Source organism: Mirounga angustirostris, unplaced genomic scaffold, assembly GCF_029215605.1.
Source record: "Mirounga angustirostris isolate CCGP_5_RB_7025 unplaced genomic scaffold, mMirAng1.0.hap1 SCAF_3, whole genome shotgun sequence".
NCBI lineage: Eukaryota > Metazoa > Chordata > Mammalia > Carnivora > Phocidae > Mirounga > Mirounga angustirostris.
In genome coordinates, this window is record NW_026991711.1 from 28,159,102 (window position 1) to 28,181,862 (window position 22,761).

Consider the following 22,761-nt stretch of genomic DNA (forward strand, 5'->3'; position numbering starts at 1 on the left):
CTGCTACACAGAGTTGATCAATCAATTTCAGAATCTGGAACCTTAAGTCTTATTTCTATAGGACTCCATTACATATTCTTTAACTCTTCTCTGAGAAAAGAATTTGTTTCTGGGGAATAGTTTGGAGTGAGAAAAACACATTTCCAACTAACAGTAAGGGGAAGGGCAAAGCAATGCTCAAAGCTGTACGTAATCATTGCAAACACATTATTAGGAAGTGTCTGTGCAAACTTTCCTGGTGTGAACAGCCAATGAACCTCAGAGTCATTTATCCTGTACTAGACCAGAGGGCAGAACTCAGGGCAGGTGAGAGATGGTGAGTGTTTTGGGGGCCTATTAAGCAGCAGGCTCTCTACCTAGAAACCTCCTTGGTTCCAAAGAATCAGACTTAGTTTCATTTCTGAAAATACAAACCAGTATCATACATTTGGGAGCTGGATCCTTGCAAAAGGGAGTGGCCTTTTGCACCTGGGTCATTCTCATTTGTTGTTTTACCAAGCAGTAACTTGTAAATGGCACCTGCTTCCCCTGGCAAAGTTTTGTTGATGGGCAGTGTGGATAGCATCGAATGATCTTGGGGACGGTAGTTAAATTGTGGCTGCTGACATTTTCACCGAGGCCATTTCTGGAAGCATTTGTTGGGAAGTTAGTCATTCTATGGGACTCCCAATTGGAGAAAAAAAGAGAATGCAGGCATGAGTAAAGCAGACGTAAACCCCACTGCTTACACATTGCCACTGCATTGAGCTGACTGACAATCAGCAAGCCAAGTGCAAGGAGCCTGGATGGTCAGTGCCTCCTGTGGGCAGGTGAGGCTTGTGACTCCTTTTTCATGTTGGTGGCTTCTGATGACCTGAGCAGCTCTTCTAGGGAAATGGATGGTTATACTTGTACCAGTTTGAATTGTTCTTAAATATCAGTAACAAATCCCTGACGAACAATAAGCAATTATTTTTCTCTTTGAGCAGAAAGTTAGAAGGTAGGCAGGTCAAAGGCTTATGCAGTGCTCCATGATGTCAGCAAAATCAAGCTCCTCCTTCCTTCCTGCTCTCATAGTTAGTCTACCAATGGTTGCCTCAATGGCACAAGATAGTTGCTTCAGCTCCAGATGTCACACTTCAGTTCAAGAAAGGAAGAATTGGGGAAGAGAGAAGGACGGGTTGTAAATGTCTGTTGGTTTAGCCAGAGAACAGTGACTGCCATATCCTGGAACAAAATTTTGGTCCTGAAACAAGGGAAATTAATTTTAAACCCAGAATCATTTTGGTCTTCCCTAAACCTACCCAGCCTGGATATTCTTGTCAACTCTGACCCCCTTCCTCCTAATAACCTGGTTCCAGAGAACTTCTTGCCAAAAATAGACCTATCGGGAGATTAGAAAGCAGGACATCTAAATGCTGCAAATATCAGAACCTGGAATAGCCCAGCTCCCACAGGCCCCTCACCTAGAGACTAAAGAACCAAGAAAGTAAACCTTGGTTTCTCAGGAAAAACAAAGTAAGAGCATTTCAGGAAGAAGCAGTCATCTCCAGAGCTGCCTCCCAGAATACAGAGAAAAAGGCACATTATCTCAGACATTGTACCTGGGACCAGCTCACCTTTAGATGAAATCAGAAGTTCCGCTGACATCACGGAAGACAGGGCCATCCTAGTAAAACATTATGTGGAAAAAGCCTGTAAGGGTATATAATAAATAGGTAACAGCGGTTACTTCTGGAAAGGGAGAAAAAATTGGAAGATATGTGAAAAAGAGCTATCACAATTTATTCTGTATACTTCTCGTACCGTGTGTTTAGAGAAGAGTGTGCCTGCACATTGTTAAGTTCTGAGGTCAGTCGTACGTGCAGTGGCAAAGTGAGTGGTTCACAATGACATGCGGAAAACCTCAGGCTTGCTCTTTCAAGCGCCAGGTGCACTGAAGGCGGTGGAATTACACCAGGCGTGGATCCTGGCCTCGAGCAGAAGTGATGAGGCATGAATGCTGCAATGTGCCACACAGTGGAACGTGACTGGACAATAAAGAGGCTCAGATGAAGTGCCATGAGAATTGGAAAAACGGTTACTTCTTCTGAGAAGGATCGAGAAAGGCAGAGCCTCGTGCAAGAGACGGCAAAATACGAAATGTTGGTGATACATTTAAACATGGATGGGGTGCCTGGGTGACTCAGTCATTAAGCATCTGCCTTCGGCTCAGGTCATGATCCCAGGGTCCTGGGATCGAGCCCCGCATCGGGCTCCCTGCTCCGCGGGGAGCCTGCTTCTCCCTCTCCCACTCCCCCTGCTTGTGTTCCTTCTCTCGCTGTGTCTCTCTCTGTCAAATAAATAAATAAAATCTTGAAATAAATAAAAATAAAAAAAATAGGGGCACCTGGGTGGCTCAGTTGGTTAAGCGACTGCCTTCGGCTCAGGTCATGATCCTGGGGTCCCGGGATCGAGTCCCGCATCGGGCTCCCTGCTCGGCAGGGAGTCTGCTTCTCCCTCTGACCCTCCTCCCTCTCATGCTCTCTGTCTCAAATAAATAAATAAAATCTTAAAAAATAAATAAATAAAAATAAATAAATAAATAAATAAAAATAAAAAAAATAAACATAGCTGCACACTCCTCTTTTCTCTAGAAGTTCTAGTTCCAGCGTCACCTCTGTAGTGCAGGGTGCCCTGGTTCTCCCAGAGATCAACGGTTCAGACCGAGATTTCTGTCCCTACCTCACATTAGCACATTTTCCTGTGTATAAATGTCCCTCCATTTGGGTTAAAGGGCTGAAAGTATTTTAGGTGTCCTGGGGCGCACTCAGCCTGGCACTAGCAGCCATCCCACCCATCCTTCCAGTTTACTGAGCTGTACTGAGTGTGGGGGAGGCGTGCCAAGTTGGGTAAGATTTAACACCTACAACTGAGGACAGTAACACCCAAGTCAGTAATGATAAGGCAGTGTCCTGTGTGTCTTGACGGAAAGAATACACAGGGCTATGGAAACCAAGAGGACCGGGTCGGAGTGAGAGGATGAGAGAGAATGGACCTTCCCGAAAGAGATGATATTTAAGCTCATTTTGAAGGTGGAAAAATGAATAGGGTAGATGGATGTCCTGTGAAGGCAACAGCACCATCCCTTCGGCACTCAAAAATTTTTGATTGACCCAATTATGATCAGGGTAGAGTCTAGGAGACCTAAGTCCCATCTAAGTATTTCCCTTGCAAGGTAATAGACATTTTTGAAAATTAATCCAAGATTAAGAGCCCATGATGATAAGAGAAAGCTGGTGAGTCCTCGAATTCCTAGAATCAGAAACAACCTGCCCACAAACTATTTTCTGATCACTTCTCAACCAGGATTTCAGGGCCCCGGCTCCCTGAGCAACAGTGATGCAGCGCCAGTTACAAGTTTGTCGCGCTCTCCAAAAGCAGAGCATTGCAGGAAACCTTCGTAAGCTCAAGTGTGTAACGGGAAGCAATTACCACTGATCTATATGAAAGCAATTATCATTAAATTTATTACCATTTATTTCTGGGCACTCCTAGACCCCGAAAATCTCTCTTCGGCTTCTCTAACACCTTAGGACACATCTTGCTAACGAATGCACAAAGCAAATCCGGGTAAGACACAGATGCTCCCAGACGCAGCTCAGAGCTCTGCTGGCTTGATGCCGAGATGCTTAAGGGCAGGTCAGGGGAAGCAGAGTGGGGTGCACACTGCCCCTGTCCTAGCGCGCTGCAAAACTGATGCTGAGTGCTATGTTTGCTTTTCACCTTTTTTCAGTAAAGCAAAAATCTCTGAATTTCTTTCAGTTAGCGAAAACAAGAACCAATGTAGGTTTTTCATGAACATGAAGTGGTGTCCTGTGAACCTTCAAAAGGCAGGGGATACCTGTAAAAAGCAACATCATCCCAATTCAACAGTGAAGATCTGAGGGACTGGTTTTGGGGCCTCCACACTTTGGCCTGGAAAGATCTGTGTGAGCTACCACACTCCCCACCAGCTGGAGTGCTTTACTGCTTGTCCAACAGGCAACTCCCTTCCCCTTTGCATGACTGTGTCCCTTAAAATCAGTTGTCGGGGCGCCTGGGTGGCTCAGTCGTTAAGCACCTGCCTTCAGCTCAGGTCACGGTCCCAGGGTGCTGGGATCGAGCCCCACATCGGGCTAGCCGCTCAGCGGGAGGCCTGCCTCTCCCTCTTCCACTCCCCCTGCTTGTGTTCCTCTCTCACTGTGTCTCTCTCTGTCAAATAAATAAATAAAATCTTTAAAATCAGTTGTCATCAAAAATTAATGATGTACTGTATGGTGACTAACATAAAAAATAGATGATAGATAGATAGATAGATAGATAGATAGATAGATAGATAGATAGATAGATAGATAGACAGACAAAAAGAAACTTTTGCTTTGATTCCACTTGCTGCAGAGAAGATACAAGATATAAGGAACCAACCCTAGGCCAGCACGATGCTATTATAAATCACCCTTTTTGGCGGGTGCATGGCCTACATCAGGCAAGGGCTTATTTCAAACCCTTAAAGCATCTACTGACAGAGGCAGTCTGGTCAGGGAACACACTGAGCAAAGATGTCATAATGCCTCTTTCTTTTGCATAATTCTCACCTCATCTTCAGGTACATACTGTGCTTCCCAACAAATGGGTGAGGAAACTGAGGCTCTGGTTAAGCAAATTGCCTGTGCTTGCATGAAAGTTGGTTATTTGAGTTCAGGGTTAATTAATCTGGCTCCAAAACCAGTCTTTTATTACATAAAGCTGCTTCTCTTAATAATCCAGAGGCTCCTCAAGGATAGAGAAAGGGAGCTACTAGTGGAAAGAAGTACATTTCTTGAGGTCGGAAAAATCAACTGGGTGAAAATTAATCCAATTCTGCTCACTTTACAGGATTATGGAGAAAACAACAAACACTTCCATTCTGTCACAGCACTCCCACACTGCCCTGCAGAGCCAGGTTGTGTGTATAAAGGCCTGAACACCAGAAAGGGTCTCCTTCAGAGAGGTCATAAAGAACTCAAGAAATGCTCATTAACTGTTTAAGAATCTGTTAAATGTATGTTAAATGTATCAGACTCCTGCAGGAAGTCTGATACATTGAGCCTAACATTGTAACTATCCATCACCTGTGTACAAGGACCTAGCTATAGAGAGCACACAAGGATGAAAAAGGACATCAGCGGATTCCTACTAGACCAAAATCCCAGAACTTCAAACTACCGTAAGGAAATGTGCTATCACACCCAGGTGTATTGCATTGGATCCTCTGGTAATGGAGGCTAGAATGTTAATTTCCCCCAAACTCCCAGTTGATTATAACGCACCATTTTGAATAACAATCCCAGCTCTAAAGAGAGGTCCTAAGAATCACTCAATCAAGAGTTCATCCCTGGAGGTCGCCTGGGTGGCTCAGTTAAGTGTCCGACTCTTTTTTTTTTTTTTTTTAAAGATTTTATTTATTTATTTGAGACAGAATGAGAGGGAGGAGGGTCAGAGGGAGAAGCAGACTCCCTGCTGAGCAGGGAGCCCGATGAGGGACTCGATCCCGGGACTCCAGGATCGTGACCTGAGCCGAAGGCAGTCGCTTAACCGACTGAGCCACCCAGGTGCCCCAAGTGTCCGACTCTTGATTTTGGCTCAGGTCATGATCTCAGGATTGTGGGATCAAGCCCCAAGGGCTCCATGCTGGGCTTGGAGCCTGATTGCGATTCTATCTCTCCCTCTGCCCCTCCCCTCCCTCTCCAAAACAAATAAAAATAATAAAAATAAGTAAAAAATAATAATTCCTCCCTGGAGATCCCATTGGATTAAGGAAATGTTAAGACTCACTTATCTTTTAGAAGTTCCTAACTCTCAATGAACTGATCCTGTTTTCCACAGTCTGCTGGTCATTTTAAAAGCTGGATTTAGGAAGTGATACTTCACACTCATTCTACCACCAATGCTTACTAGCAATTAAGTTTTTAAATCTTGGGGTGCCTGGCTGGCTCAGTTGGAAGAGCACTTGACTCTTGATCTCAGGGTCATGAGTTCAAGCCTCATGTTGGGCACAGAGCCAACTTGATGAAAAAGAAAGTCTTTAGGTCTTATCTCTGAATAAGATGAAAATTAAAATTTTAAAGCCCAAATCCCATTGACTGCATAGCCAAACCAAATCACCATGCAGGAATTCAGATGGCTGAGAAACTAAAGGAATGATAAATTTATTTCCACACTAGGGATTTAGGTACAAGTACTGTTCTTAAATCTCCAAAGAGTTCATACTTTCCAACAATGTTATCTGCTACTTTTCATAATCTGAGCGCAGAGGCTCCTCCAAATTTCTTCTGAACTTTGGTTAAACTTTTGTTTTACGTGATCTTGCTATGCTTCTGGTAAAGCTAAAAGATATTATGCTGTAAGGATAACCACCTATATCCCTTCTTGTGTCACTGAAGGTAAAATGTTGACCTAAGTAAAACAAACACAAAAGGAGTGGGAAAGTAATAAGGTGACTCTTCTTGCAAGTGTGAGAGATAGAGAAGCTACCTCTCAATTTCTGGAAACCAAAAGTGTATGATTTTGGCTTTCCATAATCTCGAATTGCTAAAAAAGTAATACTCTAGGGGAGCCTGGGTGGCTCAGTCGGTTGAGCGTCCAACTCTTGGTTTCAGCTCCAGTCATCAGGATCATGAGACAGAGCCTGGCATTGGGCTCCATGCTCAGAATGGAGTCTGCTTGAGATTCTCTCTCCCTCTGCTCCTCCCTCCACTCTCTCTCAATTAAATAAATAAATCTTTTTTTAAAAAGTAAACTCTATATAGCTACTGGATTTTTTTAATGGTTTCATGAAAACCAAGTAGGTTTTAAAAGCTCAATCTCTCAAAACAAAAAAAACAAAAAAAAATGAAAGCTAAGCTGAAAACACCAAGAAAGAAAAGTTAAAACCACCAAGCATGTTGAGTTCAAAATAAACACTTTTAAAAACTTTTATCAAGTATGGAATGAGCTTTTTGATTTTCTTCTAAATAATTTGAAGGAAGTTTTTTGCATTCTAGGGTCTATGTCCCAAATGAAAATACAAGCCCACAGGGTGGTCTGACCTATGGTTACCACTGATATTCTGCAAAGTAGCAATGAACATAAATTCCATAAAGCTGATTTTTTGGCATGTATTAAAATTAAACTGCAATCATCTTCTGTGACAAGTTTAATACTGTTCCACACTCCAACCTAATTCCATGCCAGTTGTTCTTATCTCAAGTAAGGTATACCATATAAACATTTTGTGAGGCTAAGATGGCGATATGTTGTGAATCTTACACTGATTTCAAAAGGATGCACAGGTTCACATTTCCATATCTATAGAACTTTATTAATAAGCAAAACATATGTCAGCAAGTTTTATATATGGGCAAGGACATTCCTATAATAATTGGCACATTATCATCTAACAGTTTAACTTTATCAAGAATGAGATTTTTAAAAATAATACACTAACATTTCATATGACTATTTGAAGAATAAACAATTAAAATTAACATTTAACAGCAGTTTTAAAATATAAAAGCTCATTGTTTACTATTTACCATAAGCTGGAATCATTCCAATACAACTTCTATTTAAAAAAAAAAAAAAAAGATACTGTGCATATTCTATAGGTCAGACAAATGGGTTGGCTAGGAAAGACTGTGACAAAAATTAGCTCCTGACCTAATACTCCAGTTCCTTCTCTCAAAGGGCAGTGGATTTAGGCAGTCACTTCTCAGTATAAGGTACAGTTATATATAGGGTGATCATGTAATTTATTCTCCAAATTAGGACACTTTTGAGAGAGGAGGCACTATTTAAGCTGAGAAAACAGAAATAGGACTGTTTCTGAGCAAACTCAGGTCATATGTCACTCCAGTTAAATACAGTATCAGATGCACTCTCGTTACTTTTGTGCTTTGGGGGACTACAGACCAGCTGAAAAGAAAAATGTTAAATTAAGAAACCCTGATTTTTTTCTCTAGTTGCACTTTTTGGATTTCACTTTTCCTGTTGTGGACGGTTTTGCTGGAAGTATTAGTTATTATTGTCTTAACAGGTTAAAATTTCTAAACTACCTCAAAGGCATGGGAGATATACCTCACAGACTCAAAATAAAAGGCCAGATAGAAATTAGTATTTTTTCTCTTAAAGAGAGAGATTTTTATTTTAGCTGAGTGTAAGATTTGGCTTTTAATTTTAAATTTCTAATTTCAATCCTGAACACACTACACAGAAAAATGTATTTTTACCTTAAATTCAGTTGATTTCATAAATACATAATATCCTAGCCCTAACTAGCTTATTCAAATATAATAGAAATAATTTAATAAATATTTGCATTAATTTCCAAGCCCCTGTTCACATTCATTCAAAAATTTAGACACCCTAACAAAGATTCTGATTTTCAAACTTTAAGACAGAGTGCAAAGGCAGTTAAGCATCCCCAAAACTCAACAGCAACTATTCTATCTAAGCTCACAGGAAATGAAGGGAAGTATGCAGAATTTGATAGATCTGGAAGAGAATGTTAAGGTTTTAAAAATAATATTCTATGCCCCTGATTGGATGATGAGATTTAAGGCTACCTCTGAATTGTACCAATTATAGGGGATCAGGTAACATGCACACGTGAACCTTATAGATTTGAAAGTGGGGGCGGGGGGGAGAACCAAAACAAAAAATGAAGGTTTTGATGTTGGATCAAAAGTGACACATCCATATTCAGAAACCAAGGATAAATACCACAAAAAATAAAATGTTACATTTTAATAAAGTGATGTGACAGCTCATCTAGTAATCTACAATTACCATGTATGATAGCTTAATTTAATTTAAAAATTATCACAAAAAACAAAGTACAGGTCGATAGAAACTTAATATGAGATAAGTAAGAGATCTAGCATGAGATTCCATTTCTCATAAATACATGCTAATTTAATTTCAACTTCCAAATCAGGCAACTAAATTAAATATTTTGTTTTCTTTACCCCATGCTAGTTTGACTTCAGGGGGTATATAACACAGGTACTTCAATCAACAATAAAAATTCTACGTAGGGAAGGAAAATGAATGAGAGAAAACAAAAAATAGGAGGCTCAATTAGCAAAACAAAACTGCATGTTTTATTTATCAAAGACAATGAAATAAATCAGAAAATACAGAGAAATACAAAAGAAGTTATAAAGCCTAAGTTATTTTTTCAGAAATGGAAAAATGTCCCTGAATAGTAATTTTAGATGTATCTTTTAGTAGGAGTCAGCGTCTAATAATAAACAAGCAACCAATTTTATATGTACTCTATAGCTGTATTAAATGATTTTTAAGTTTAAAAGAGGATATAATTCTCATTGTTAATTTTGGCATTCAAAAACAAAAATATAACTGAAAAGAAAATAGATGAGACATAAAATGATCTGCAAAATGTAGTTGCTTCCAGTTGTAATAATGGTCACAGACACACACACACACCACCCCCAGATCCCACAGACACATCTCTGTAACTGAAAAACCGATTACTTGGCATATCTGAATTCAAGATATGATTTTTATAGGTTAATCCTACAATCATAAAGCAAGAAGCTATTAGTACAAGGTTTTATTTGTTTCATTTAACAACCTAAACATCTAAAGAAAACATTATTACAATGATAAATGAAAGATACTTTTATTGGCTTCTTAAAAGACAAATGCAAATTGAGAATATCTTATTCAGAAAATTAATTTTCAAAAGTGTCTTAAATGAAATAAATATGATGTCTAATACAATCTCTTCCTACAAGACTCTCTAAGATGGCAATGCTAAAAACCAAGCTTCTCAACAGAACCCCTAAACTTGGCATGTCCCTTAAAAAGAAAACAACGAAAAGATGTTTTTATAAGGGACATGTGGAATACCCATATCTTCTTAAAATCTGTCCTAAAACAAACTATCTTTAACACCCAAATTTTCTCTATATATTAAGTTCACTTAATTTTAAATTAATTGAAAAGATATCCAGACACAGTTTCTAAGAAAACAATGCAGAAAGTAATTTATGCATGGTTATTTACAGAGTTTGCTAAATAATAATGTAAATATCATGTTCAAAAATCTGACAAAGTTCTTCTATAATCAGCACTGCAGGTTTTAAAAACTATATATAACAAAGGATGTTTCATGTGTAGAGTTACACTAGATGAATCTAGGAGCCAGAAACTAAAGCATTTGACATGGTTAATAATTTCATTTTTATTATACTAAATGTCAGGTCGGAAGTCAATGGCATTTACATGCTGGAAGACTGTTTCTCACTCATCTCTTTCAATTATAACAAACACTGATTAACCAAATATGACTGGACTTTACTGCTACAACTTTATGGTTTCTTTCAAGTATACGCAAATCTTTTACATGGGCACGTATGCAAATGTGCAAAACAAATGAAATATAAATATTTAAGAGAATGAACAGAAATGGCTTTTAAGCATAAACCATCCTGCTATTCAATTTTGAAGATCTATCTTTTCTTCACTAATTTATCTTCTGCTTTTAGTAGTCTTCTATTAAAGTTGTAGGTTTACAGATGATCTGGAAATTTCACATTGATATAAGAAAAGAATGTCTGGTCGATGCAGTCTAGGGACAAAGAAAGAGTCTTAAAGTATATTAAGTTGCAACTGTCTACATGGTAATACAATAAAAACCCATTTTATAGCAGTATTACATCAAGTATATAATGTTCTTTTGGTAAAGATAATATAAAATAGCATATTATCAGAATATATTCCGAAGTTTAAGCTTCTATAGGAAACCATCTAGAAAATATTTACACATTAAATTTTAGGCTCTTGAAAATGCAAACAAGATAATTACACTGAATACTCACAGAATATCATTCAAATTAGTAAAATTACTTTGCATTTTATCTTACATACTGATACACTTGCTCGCAAAGGTATTTTAGTGGTTAAAGAGAAAATGTGACACCTTCTAGAGCTAAAAGAACATTTAAAGGATACTTTAATATTTTCCAGAAATACAACTATTCACTGTACTCTTCAGTAGAAATAAGTAAATTATATTAGATTATGTAAAACTCCTAGTTATAAAGCTTAAGCAATCAAATCCCAAACCATACAATTTATTTATAAAAAGAATACAGTAACTTTGAAACATTTTGTACTTGTAGAGACATCTAGAAGTGTTTCAGCAGACACTTTGCCTATGCAGTTCAAAGACTTTAAAAGTTCAAATCATTTATAAACATGAAGTATATGGCACTTGCTTTAAAAACAGTATAGGGGGAAGAGATATTTGTAAGTCATATATCCAGTAAAGAGTTAATATCCAAAATAGTTAAAGAACGCATACAACTCAATAACTAAAAAACCAAACAATCCAATCAAAAAATGAACAGAGGATCTGAATAGACAGTTTTCCAAAGACACACAGATGGCCTTCAAGCACATGAAAAGATGTTCAACAACCCTAAACATGAGGGAAATGCATATGAAAAACAAAAGCAGATTATCACCTCACACCTGTCAGAATGGCTATAAGTAAAAAGATAAGAAACAAGTGTTAGTGAGGACATGAAGAAAAGGGAAAGCTTGTGAACTGTTGCTGGGAAAGTAAATTGAGGCAACCACTCTGGAAAACAGTATGGAGGTTCCTCAAAAAATTAAAAATATAACTACCCTACGATCCAGCAATTCCACTTGTAGCTATCTATCTGAAGAAAATGAAAACACTAATTCAAAAAGATACATGCACCCCTGTTAACTGCAGCATTATCTACAATGGTCAACATATGGAAAACAACTTAAGTGCCCATCAATAGATGAATGGATAAAGAGGTAGGGTGTGTATGTGTGTGTTCCATATATACATGATGGAATACTACTGAGCAAAAAGATCCTGCCATTTGTGACAACATGGATGGACCTTGAGGGTATTATATAAGTCAGAGAAAGGCAAAATAAATAAGTCAGAGAAAGGCAAATATTGCATGATTTCCCTTACAAGTGCAACGAAAAAAACCCAATAACAAACACCTATACTCATAGATACTAAAAACAGAGTGGTGGCTATCAAAGGGGAAGGAGTTTCGGGACAGGGGAGCAAAATGGGTGAAGGGGATTGAGAGGTACAAGTTTCTAGTTACAAAACAAGTAAGCCATGGGGGCGTAAATTACAGCACAGGGAATATAGTCAATAATATTGTATTTGTATTAATTTGTATGGTGACAAATGGTAACTAGACTTATTGTGGTGAGCAGTTCACAAAATATACAAATGTCAAATCACTATGTTGTACATATGAAACTAATATAATATTGTATGTTAACTGTATTTAAATAACAAAAAGTCTATTCTAGAAAATAGAGATATGAGGTCTCCTCATGTGAAGAAATTACTAGCTAGCTGCATGCAGCCTCCAGAAACTCACTGGATAACTAGTAAGACAACCTCTGCTCATTTCTTTATTCCCATTTATTCAAGTTGAAGCCTTCATTGTTGATACAAACTGACAGACATTAAGGAAACTATGAGAGCTCCCATTTTCTTCACACAACTTTTATTCTTTGATCTAGTTTGTTAAGATCAGTGCATGGAAAATTTCTTTTCAACCACAAATTTGTTTTTTGTTTTTTGTTTTATTTTGTTTTGTTTTACCATGTCTGTGGATTTCACATTGTTTTATACAAAATGCCCATCCCTTCTGTGTAAGTGCTTTGTCGTATTTTATTTTTCAAGCCTTTAAACTGTGTGCTAATGGTTCCTTACATCTGTGGTTAATCTTTTAAAAAGTTTAAAAAGTCTGACTTAAAGTTTTTTTATTCATTATATATTTAAAAAATTAAAATTTATGAAATTCAATTTTTAAAAATCTTAAAAAGTTCACAATGTACTGAATCTTAATTAGTTGACTGTTAACAGTATAACAATATATTAAATATGCTAAGTCTAAGTAAACAACATTGAGTACACATAAAGTCATCTGGTGAATAGGAATACATGAAGGAAACAGAGTTCTATATTAATATTTCTTACCTCTATAATAAGAAGAAATATCTTGTTCTATGAGCAGCTGCCATACTTTCAGACATGTTTCTGACTTTTAGATAATTAACAAATCCTCTGAAGAAAAGAAGCAGGCCTGAAATGGTTAAAGTAATACAGATCCATTATGTTCTTATATGGAGAGGGCATCAATTTAAAACAGACAATTATAAACAAGATCCTCTTGGCTTAAGGAATTTAATCTGTAAAATTCTACTCATTCCATAAAATATTTTACACTATAACGATAATAACCATCATGAAAAAATATAAAGAAGTTTACTGCCTCCCCAAATTCTTTCAAGTCCAGATGTATCTAAATTAAAGCAAATCCAGCCATGAAAATCCAGAATTACACAAAAATATATTTATTCCATGATTTCTTTAAATAACAAAGTTACCTAATGCATTTAAGCTGATTCAACTCAGAGAAATCCCATTTTTATATGAAACTTTTCAATTAATACAACTACTAAGCAAACTAAGACATATTTACTGATAGAAAGTATTCAAGAAAGAATATATTCAAGTAATTTGCTAACAATCGTGGGATAAAACCAATAAGCCTCTCTAATAATATCAAGTGCCTGTCATCTGTGAAATCTGTATTTGAAGATATATGTTATGTAAATAATTTTTAGTTCTTATTTTCAAGTATTAACAAAAGACTAATTTATAATACAAATTTAGATAAGAATCAGGAAAGAATTGGGAAGCAACCCACTCTACTGATTTATTAAATGATTTGGGATAGATCTTATATCTATCAGTATTCTCTTTAACAGGATTTTTAAATAACAACCATTTACATAACAGGAACCCTTAGTAATTAATAAAACAATGCCTGTGAAATGCTTCAAAGTTTCAGATGAAAAATATTAGCTAAATATAAAAAGCATTAGCATTATTAGTAAATTCTTTGATATACTTATTCAACATAGAATTCTAAGGGAAACATTAACTTCAGTAAATGTTTAACTAGGTAATGGGCGGGGGCAAAACAAAAACAGAAGATATACACGCATGTAACTCTCCTCATCGAGAGGAGGAGTCTGTCGATTTAAAATGCAAAGTCCCAAACTAAATTTGTACCCCAACTCCAAGAAAGTAACCAAAGCACTAAAAAAAGCATGGTAATAATAAAGAGAAAAGATAGGAAGATATACAAATAATGACTAAAGCAAGTGGTATAAATTTCAGCTAAATCTGAGCCCATCTGCTTCCCATATCCTTACTCCTTCCATTTGTGACTCCCACTCTGAATTCCACCCTCATGTCCTTCCAGATGCTGTTCAAAGATAATGGTATTGTGATCCAAATGTAGAAGTATTATTGAAAAATGTAAACCAAAATTATTTGTGAAATTCCTACTTTTGTCTATGAAAACTACTGTTTCTAAGACTATTTTGTCCTGCTCAGGCATTTTCTAAAATAAACCAGTTCATATCTAGAAACCAATCATTCAGCAGCTATTGTTTCTCAGTGTTCTACAATGTACTCAACATTCTTCTGAGTATATGTGAAAGCAACATTTTTATAATGGATTAAGTTTTCACAATTCCCTAAATGCTAGATTGTGGTTCTGATGTGAAAATGGGGGGTGGTCCTCTGCATTTCACTGGGCCCTATAGTTGTCTTCCTAACATCCAATCCTTAATAATATATTTAGAAGCAAATACACTCATTTAATATGCTTAAATACCTAAAAGACTTCATATATTTTTTCACTTTTAAGTAAGAAACTCAGTAACGAGCACAGAATTCAGGCAGTCAGAAAACAATTAATAATACAAATAACTGCCTAAACCCTTGTAAGAGTCTGGCTCCCTAACAAAATCACAACACTAGAATAATTTCACTATAATTGTTAAGAGTAAGAATACAAGATCTTTAGTGACCTTAACTGACCACTAAGAATTTGTTTCCCTAAAGATCCTAAAGATCCAATACCAGGACTGAACAAAAACTCAATGAGAACACTGCCACCTACTGAAATGCTATTATTTTCTGGTGCAATTATATTACTACAGAAATGTGGGCTTTTAAACCTAAGTAGAGAGGATATTCTTCATGTCACTAAATAAATCTGAAATGTGGATTAAAGGCATTATGTGATTTTGAGATTAACTTACCATACATCTAGAGTGAAAATCACCAGGGAACAAAAATTGGAAATCCATAAAATTCATCAATATTAATAAAAAGACATGCCTTGTAAAAAGAGAACTCAACAGAAGTACTGTGATCGTTGAGCATGAAGCCTTCTTATGCCTGACTGATTAATGATTAATGCAGGGTACATTTCAAAAGTATAAAGAGTGTTTCAATGTTCCAAAAATAAGAAAATGCATAGAACATCCAACTATCCTACTCTCAACATATCCTAGGATCGTTAAAAGAAATTATGCATGTATATTTTCCAAAATAAATGCTAAAGACAATTTTTTTTACTCATTTAGGATTTTCAAGTTTTGCGATATTCAATTATCATCCAACCACTGATTTTTTTAAACTGACAGGCTCTGGATTTTCAATCAGAAATCTCGAGTGCAATGTATAATTAATTATCCAAATAGCTGAGATGATATTAAGTATTTGGATATGAGAATTTTACAGTAGAAAAATTATTTCCACATAAGTTTCAACACAATGTATTTACGTCTTACAATTTGGGGAAATATCAAAGTTAAACTAAATGCAAATTAAAAACTGAAATGCATTAGAAATAAACTTACCAAGTACAAGAAATATCCACCAAAGCCAATACTGTCCATTGAAATATCCAGTAAAATAATCAGAAAACTGAGGAGTGAACAAAAATATATTAACCCTATTTATGTACCTAAATTTGAAAATCATAGATTAGCCTCAGTTTCAGAACAATTTACCTCAAATCATCTCTTGCACTTAAAACAACACAAAGAGAAAAATAAATACTTAATGGCATACATAATTATTTGAGGAAACAAACTCTTTAAAATCTTGTATACAATAGCTAACAAACTTATACAAAGTATTTTAGAAACAAAAATCAGTTTCAAAATTCTAAGAAAGAAAGGTAAATTCTATACATCCGAATCCAACTTTCTCATTAAAGAGTTCACATGTCAGTTCTTTTTTCATAATCTCTCAGAGCCACAACTACCATCCCAAACACACTACAGCAACCCGCTGCTTTAGATATTAACACCAAAAGCCACATTAGTTTAATCTTATCAGATGGGGATGTTCGGCTGACCTCTAAAAAGAAGAGCTTTTGACCTTCTGTACACCCCCTACTGTTAATCACTGCCAAGAATACTAGGCACATAAAGACCCCCAACTCATTAGAGTCTTTTTATTTTCAAACTAGATGCTCCAGTATTCAGTTCCCAATAGTGAGCTGAGACCAGCTAAATGAACCTTGAAGTGGCGTTTCAACAGTTCCTATCAGTGACCATGGTAGACAGTTTTTTATTCCCTGTGAAATGAGTGTATGAACAGGCAGATGGAAGGCAGAGTCTGATACTGAACACAGGTATCTTTTCCTTGCTTAACCTCTGGATGTCATGATTTATTATTTAAAAAAAATTTTTTTAAGTCAATCTAATTTTCTTCATTTACTTCAGATAATTCTTCCCTATTATCCTTTAGCACCTAAACAATTTTCCAAAGTTATTTTTTGAAAGTGTTTAATATAACCTAGTCTAAAACTACTAAAAATTAATTTGTTTTATTTACTCTGTTTCATTTCGTTGGCCTCCAAACTGAATCTGATTTAACTAAAAATGATTTTGTCAAACGGAGATTTGCCCTCAAATCTGAAATTAAAAGTATCTCCAACTTTATTTTTGTAATTATTTCCAACTATTTGTTGGTAATTTCCACAAAAGTTTAAAAACCCTATAGGTTTAGGGGCCCCTGGGTAGCTCAGTCATTAAGCGTCTGCCTCCGGCTCAGGTCATGATCTCAGGGTCCTGGGATCGAGCCCCACATCGGGCTCCCTGCTCGGCGGGAAGCCTGCTTCTCCTTCTCCCACTCCCCCTGCTTGTGTTCCTTCTCTGGCTGTGTCTCTCTCTGTCAAATAAATAAATAAATAAATAATCTTTAAAAAAAATAAAAAAATAAAATAAAAATCTTATAGGTTTAGTAATAAAGTACTTATAAATTGTAAATAATCTCACTATTGAGGAAGCATATGTACTAATGATTACCTAAATTTGTTTTTTAAAACTTTTTAAGTATTTCTACAGGAAGTATTTACAATTAATAAACGAACCATAATCTAAATTTTCGGCTGAGGGCTTTAGAAATTTCAAAGTTTAAAATTTTTAAAGTATCATTATAGATGCAGATCCCACACACTCCTACATCTTTAAAATATGTACAAGGGAGAACTAAACAACTGGGGAAATATAGCTGGTAAAGTAGGACTGCACTACACTTTTTAATCAAGTGATTAATAATAAGAAATAAAAGATTTTCATATAGGTTTTAGAGTCTTTAAGAATGAAAAGAAATAAAGAACCAAAGCAACACATTTTTAACTTTCTAATTTTTAAATATATTGTAGAATATACTTAAATAAATAATATTACCTGGCAAGAGGCAACCAGAAAAGTAAGAACATCATTCTTCACCAAAAATATTTGCCAAAGCTAGTCTTTATTTACTCCCCAATGAAAAAATAGAATCACTTTCACCGTGAAGTCAAAGAAAGACTCACTATGTAAAAAGGATAAACTAATGAGTTTTTGGATTCATTACTGAGTGAGTAAAAATGTTTTAAAATACCAATAGTCAGAGGGCTGAGCCAAGTTGGGGTTTTTTAATGAGTAAATCAATCATGTTGACTGGCCAATCACAGGATGCAAAAGCCAAATTTTGGAAAATAAATTAACTGACACTAAGAGTTTATCTAATTTTATTTTATTAATATAACACCAGTAGTTTATTGTTTACATCCTGTCTACTTTCAAAAAGAGTTGTTAGTTTTAAAAAAAATATATTGATTTTTAAATAAATGAAAACATCAAAAGCCTTAGAAATAATAATACTAGAATCAGCTAAAGATATTTACATTAAGTCTGAGTAAATGGAAACTCAGAAACAAAAAGAAAAGCTACAGTATGATTTATAAATTACTTATTGTCTAATAAAATAAAACATCAGGCTTTTAGGAGAAAACCTTTCTCTCAGCACTTCACATGGCATTTATTGCTTAGAGCATTATAATAAAAGTCCAAGTACAGTGTCACAGAGGCAGGACAGAATTAGGAGAAAAGGCACTGAATTGAGACCAAGCTAGATTCTAATCCAACAAACTGTGGGATATCGAGCAAGTTATTTGACTTTTTTTATTCTTAGCCTTTATCATCAATAAAATGTCTGGATTATCGTTAGCATCACTGATACAAGCAGGAGTCAAGAATTTGGTGTTTGTAACAAATCATGCTTGCAATACAGTAAGTACTCAATGAAAGGCAGCTATTATTATTTGATAAAAAAGATTTTTAAAAATCTTTTTCTTATGTCAATTCTCAATATACACTAAAGGCATAATATTAACCTTAACCTAGTAGCAGTATTTTTTTTTTTTTAAAGGCACATTTTATGTGGTTTTTTTTTTAAAGTTTATTTTTTTAAGTAATCTCTACGCCCCACGTGAGGCTCAAACTCACGACCCCAAGATCGAGAGTCACATGCTCTTCTGACTGAGCCGGCCAGTGCCCCCTCAGTAGTGGTATTTTAAAGGGAAATGAAACAGTTCTGGTGATCAAACCTGATGCAATCCTCAGTATTTGAATTTAAGTTCCCCATCTTATCACATTAGATGGAATTAATTACTAGATAAACAAACCCCTCTCAACTAGGAGTACTATAAGAGAATTAGGCCCTAATACCCTAACAGCAGAGGTTGCATATAATGGACTGGACTTTTTTTTTTTAATGAATCTAGAATACACAAAGTTACTAAGTTTAGAAGAGTTGAGAAAACAATCCTCAAATCATTTTCTGTGTTCTGTGACTAAGAAATCCATTTGAATAATAGTAATTAATTCTATTACTAACATAATAATAACCATTGGGCACATCTAACTTCAACTCTTGTTGAGGTTTTTCTAGTAATAACTTCTGCAAGGGCAGGGATCGTGCTTTATCTTTGTATGCTCCCTAACACCTTAACAGACTTATGATCATGGTGGGAATCCACTTCACATTTTTTTTTTTTTAAGATTTTTTTATTTATTTGAGAGAGAAAACAAGCAGGGGTGGAAGGGTAGAGGGAGGGAGGGAGAGGGAGAGAGAGAAAAAGAGAGAGAGAGAAGCAGACTCCCCGGTGAGCAGGAAACCCGACGTGGGACTCAATCCCAGGACCCTGGGATCATGACCTGAGCCGAAGGCAGACGCTTAACCGACTGAGCCACCCAGGTGCCCCCACTTCACGTTTTTAAAAATGAAATTAGAAAAAGAATCTGCCAGGGGGCTGTTCTTACATTGGCTCAGATTTTGATCATCTGAAAAGGCGGCAAGTCTTAGGTACTACCCAAGAATCAACTGATTGATAACCAGAACCTTTATCTGGTCTGAACAGAGACAAGATCTGATAAGATTACTGACACTCTGGGAAGCAGTAAGTTTAAAAATAATGAAGAAACACATTAAGTCCACAGTTTTAATTTTTTAAATCAATGTGATAATGTAGGTGCATAAGTGAAGTGTCTGAAGCATTTAAGAAAAGCTGACATCTTAGTATGTGATTCTACAGAATATTTTAGGAGGATCTCATTCAATTAGAAATCAATGTTTAAATAAATATGATTTGTAGAAATTATGCATTTTATCAATTGTGTAATAGCACTTAAATATGTGGGTTACTTTTAAGAAAACTTACCAGAACAATAAATAAAACCACTTTTTTTTTTTTTTTTAAAGTGATAGTGTCGTGTAGTGATCTCTGTGGTGTGGGGCCCAGTGTGGAGCCCTATGCAGGGCTTGAACTCATGACCCTGAGGATCAAGACCTGAGCTGAGATCAAAAGATGGATGCTTAACCTACTGAGCCACCCAGGTGCCCCAAAACCACTCTTGATCATTCTCCTAAGCCTTATCCTAAAGAAACTAGGGACAAAGCTTCGTAAAAAGGAGCCAAAAGGAAGAACTGGGGGAAGAATATGCTAACAATATTACTGCTGATGGAATGGTTACAGAAGATTATTTTGGGACAAGCTGCTGAGATGGGAAAAAGAACAGGACTTAGGATTATCTCCCTACACACCATCTTGTAAGTGATAAAAAGTAGACAGAGGGTAAATTCCAGAAACAACAGGGAAATAAGAAAGGTGGAGAAGGAACATAAGGGAAAAAAAGGTGAGTTCTGATAGCCACCTCAGAGGCCTTAGTTAACTTTTGAGCTCTTAATGTTACTAAAAGAAAGAGTGAGAGGATAATTAAGTCCTTGAGAATTTTACTAACCAACAGAAAATGCTCTGTTTTAACGGGTGGTAGGCACGCGTGCGCTGTATCACAACAGTCGCAGCCTGGTTTACTGAGCACATGCATTTGTACAGCAACTGGACAAGTGCTTGAACTGAATGACCTCTAGACCTCACAGAAATCCTGAAAGGCAGGATTACCAGCTTATTATGAAGACATGCTCACAACAATTTAAAACGTAAAGTTAAAACACTGATATAAATAAGATTCAAACTCAAATTTTTGACTTCAAAGCTCTTTCCATGTAGTAACAAGCTCTCATGTAATAAAGTTACAAAATGTTCACACTACAGAGATCACTACAATAATAAGTCTAAAAAGGTTAAGAATAAGTCTCAAAATAATTGATTCATATATGTAAAATGAACATTTATGAACCACACAAGAAATTTCATGTATTTTAATGAAATAGAAGTGATAGAGGCTATTAAAACACTCACCCTAACAATAAGAATCCATTTGATCAATGAAAGTCCAAATCCACAGATGGCACCATATCTTCCAGCTATGGTATTGGTGATACAGAAGGATAAACAAAATCCAAGCCAATTGAAAATAAATGCCACTAAAAGCAAGAGAAATAGTCCTTTTAAAGACCACACTTTGGAAACAAATTAACAGAGACATAATATTAACAATACTTCATTGCAACATGGAAATAACAATTCCCTTTCTTTTGACTGTACCAATTAAGTCTTGTTTATAGACTATAGTTTACCTTTTGCAAATATATTAGTTATTAACTACACATTAACAAACAAGTAAGCTTGGTTTCTTGTCAATTTGATCAAAAAGGATCAATTCCTTAAAACTTACCACCAATAGGTGAAACTGCATTTTTAAACCACCTAAAAAACCAAGTCACAAGGTAACTCCCATGTGATCCCACCCAAGAATTCCAACCTAAGCAATCAACCAACCAAACTAGATTTTTTTAAAAGCAATATTAAAGAGGAGCCAAATAAATTATAAAATACTTCCAGAGAAGGTAGTGTTCATTGCCTCTTCGTCCTACCTACTGAAACATGCTTTTCCCCCTTTTCAGGATCCCACCCACCTACAGAGCATTTTAGGGAAGGCTGGACCCCATACTTAACCCCAAAAGGTGGGTCCTGAGTAGTCTGGGAAAATCACAGGAGGCCAAAACTCCCTGCCATTTTTTTTTTTTAAATAGGACTTCTGAACAGCATTCTTTGGTTCTTAAAAAACACATCAAGGAGATAGAGGATGGAATATAGGTTAAATAACAGTGGTTCTAGGTTGATCATTGTTGAAACTGAGTGATAAATACACAGAGGTTATTTATACTCCTGCCTAGTTTGAGAATTTCTACAATGTTTTAAAAAAAAAAAAAAAAACTCCTTATCCAGTGGATGACTAGTTTGGATATAACATCTGGAACTGCTGCCGGGATTCTGCTGTCAGCCTGAGGATTAAAGTGTGACTCCACAAGGGCTAGGGAGTGAAGAAAATCAAAGAAAAGCAGAGCCTTAGAACTGATACTTGCTGTGGCTGAGGTCTGCTTGCCTATCTGCTTGCCTATGGATTTTCTGGTTTGTGAGATAATTTCCTATTTAAAACAGCCGAGTAAGGGTTTCCTATTACTTGTAGCAGAAACCATTCTAACACAGGTCCTTGAGATATAATCAGAGTGCCCTATCTATGTCCAAGATATTAACATTATCAAGATAATAACAGTAAAGATAATAAAACTGAAGATCAATTTGAGCAGAACTTTGGTCCTGTTCAGTGCCCATCCTCTTACCCTCAATATCTCTAACCAACCCTCGGGGAAAACAAAGTAAATTTCCTAGAGAAATGCTGATTTTTCAGAATTCTGGAGACAAAGAGGAAACATTTTAGGATAAGTTTAAATGAAATAGCTATTTCTTCAAAGCAATTCCCCTACTCCTATAATTTCTTCCTTCCTAATGCCTTCTGGGCACAGCTTTCTTGATCATTTATGGTAAGCTATGTTATATGGTACAATAGTCAGGAGAATGAATTTTGAAATAAGAGACGTGTTTGAGTCACAGTGTGACATATATCACTCACTAGACTCACTGCTGACTTCTGTGAGCCACAATTCTCTGATCTGCAGGACCTATTTCACAAGTCTGATAAGGGGATTAAGCGAGATAATGAATTTAAAGAGCTTAGCACAGTACAGAACCTGGCACATGGTGACCGCTAAGAAATGTTAACCATTATTACTACCCAGAAAAAATGATATTTTTAGAGTAGCTT

General features: G+C 36.0%; 1 protein-coding gene and 1 long non-coding RNA gene across 5 annotated transcripts in view; both read right to left on the reverse strand.

Annotated features, from left to right (window-relative positions):
* Positions 1-8,103, reverse strand: part of LOC135363825 (uncharacterized) — a 30,280-nt gene extending 22,177 nt beyond the window's left edge. For 2 of the 4 annotated variants that reach the window (XR_010409960.1, XR_010409958.1), the window contains exons 1-2: positions 2,369-8,103; positions 1,599-1,674 (exon numbers count right to left, since the gene is read on the reverse strand). This is a non-coding gene — a long non-coding RNA (uncharacterized LOC135363825). The other 2 variants (XR_010409961.1, XR_010409959.1) reach the window with 2 other exon arrangements.
* Positions 8,104-9,096: 993 nt separating this feature from the next.
* Positions 9,097-22,761, reverse strand: part of NDFIP2 (Nedd4 family interacting protein 2) — a 68,214-nt gene continuing 54,549 nt past the window's right edge. Inside the window, 4 exon segments of the mRNA XM_045869597.3 lie at positions 9,097-10,612; positions 13,031-13,136; positions 15,775-15,841; positions 20,955-21,079. Coding sequence (XP_045725553.1) covers positions 13,033-13,136; positions 15,775-15,841; positions 20,955-21,079 — 296 coding nt within the window. The 3' untranslated portion in view covers positions 9,097-10,612; positions 13,031-13,032.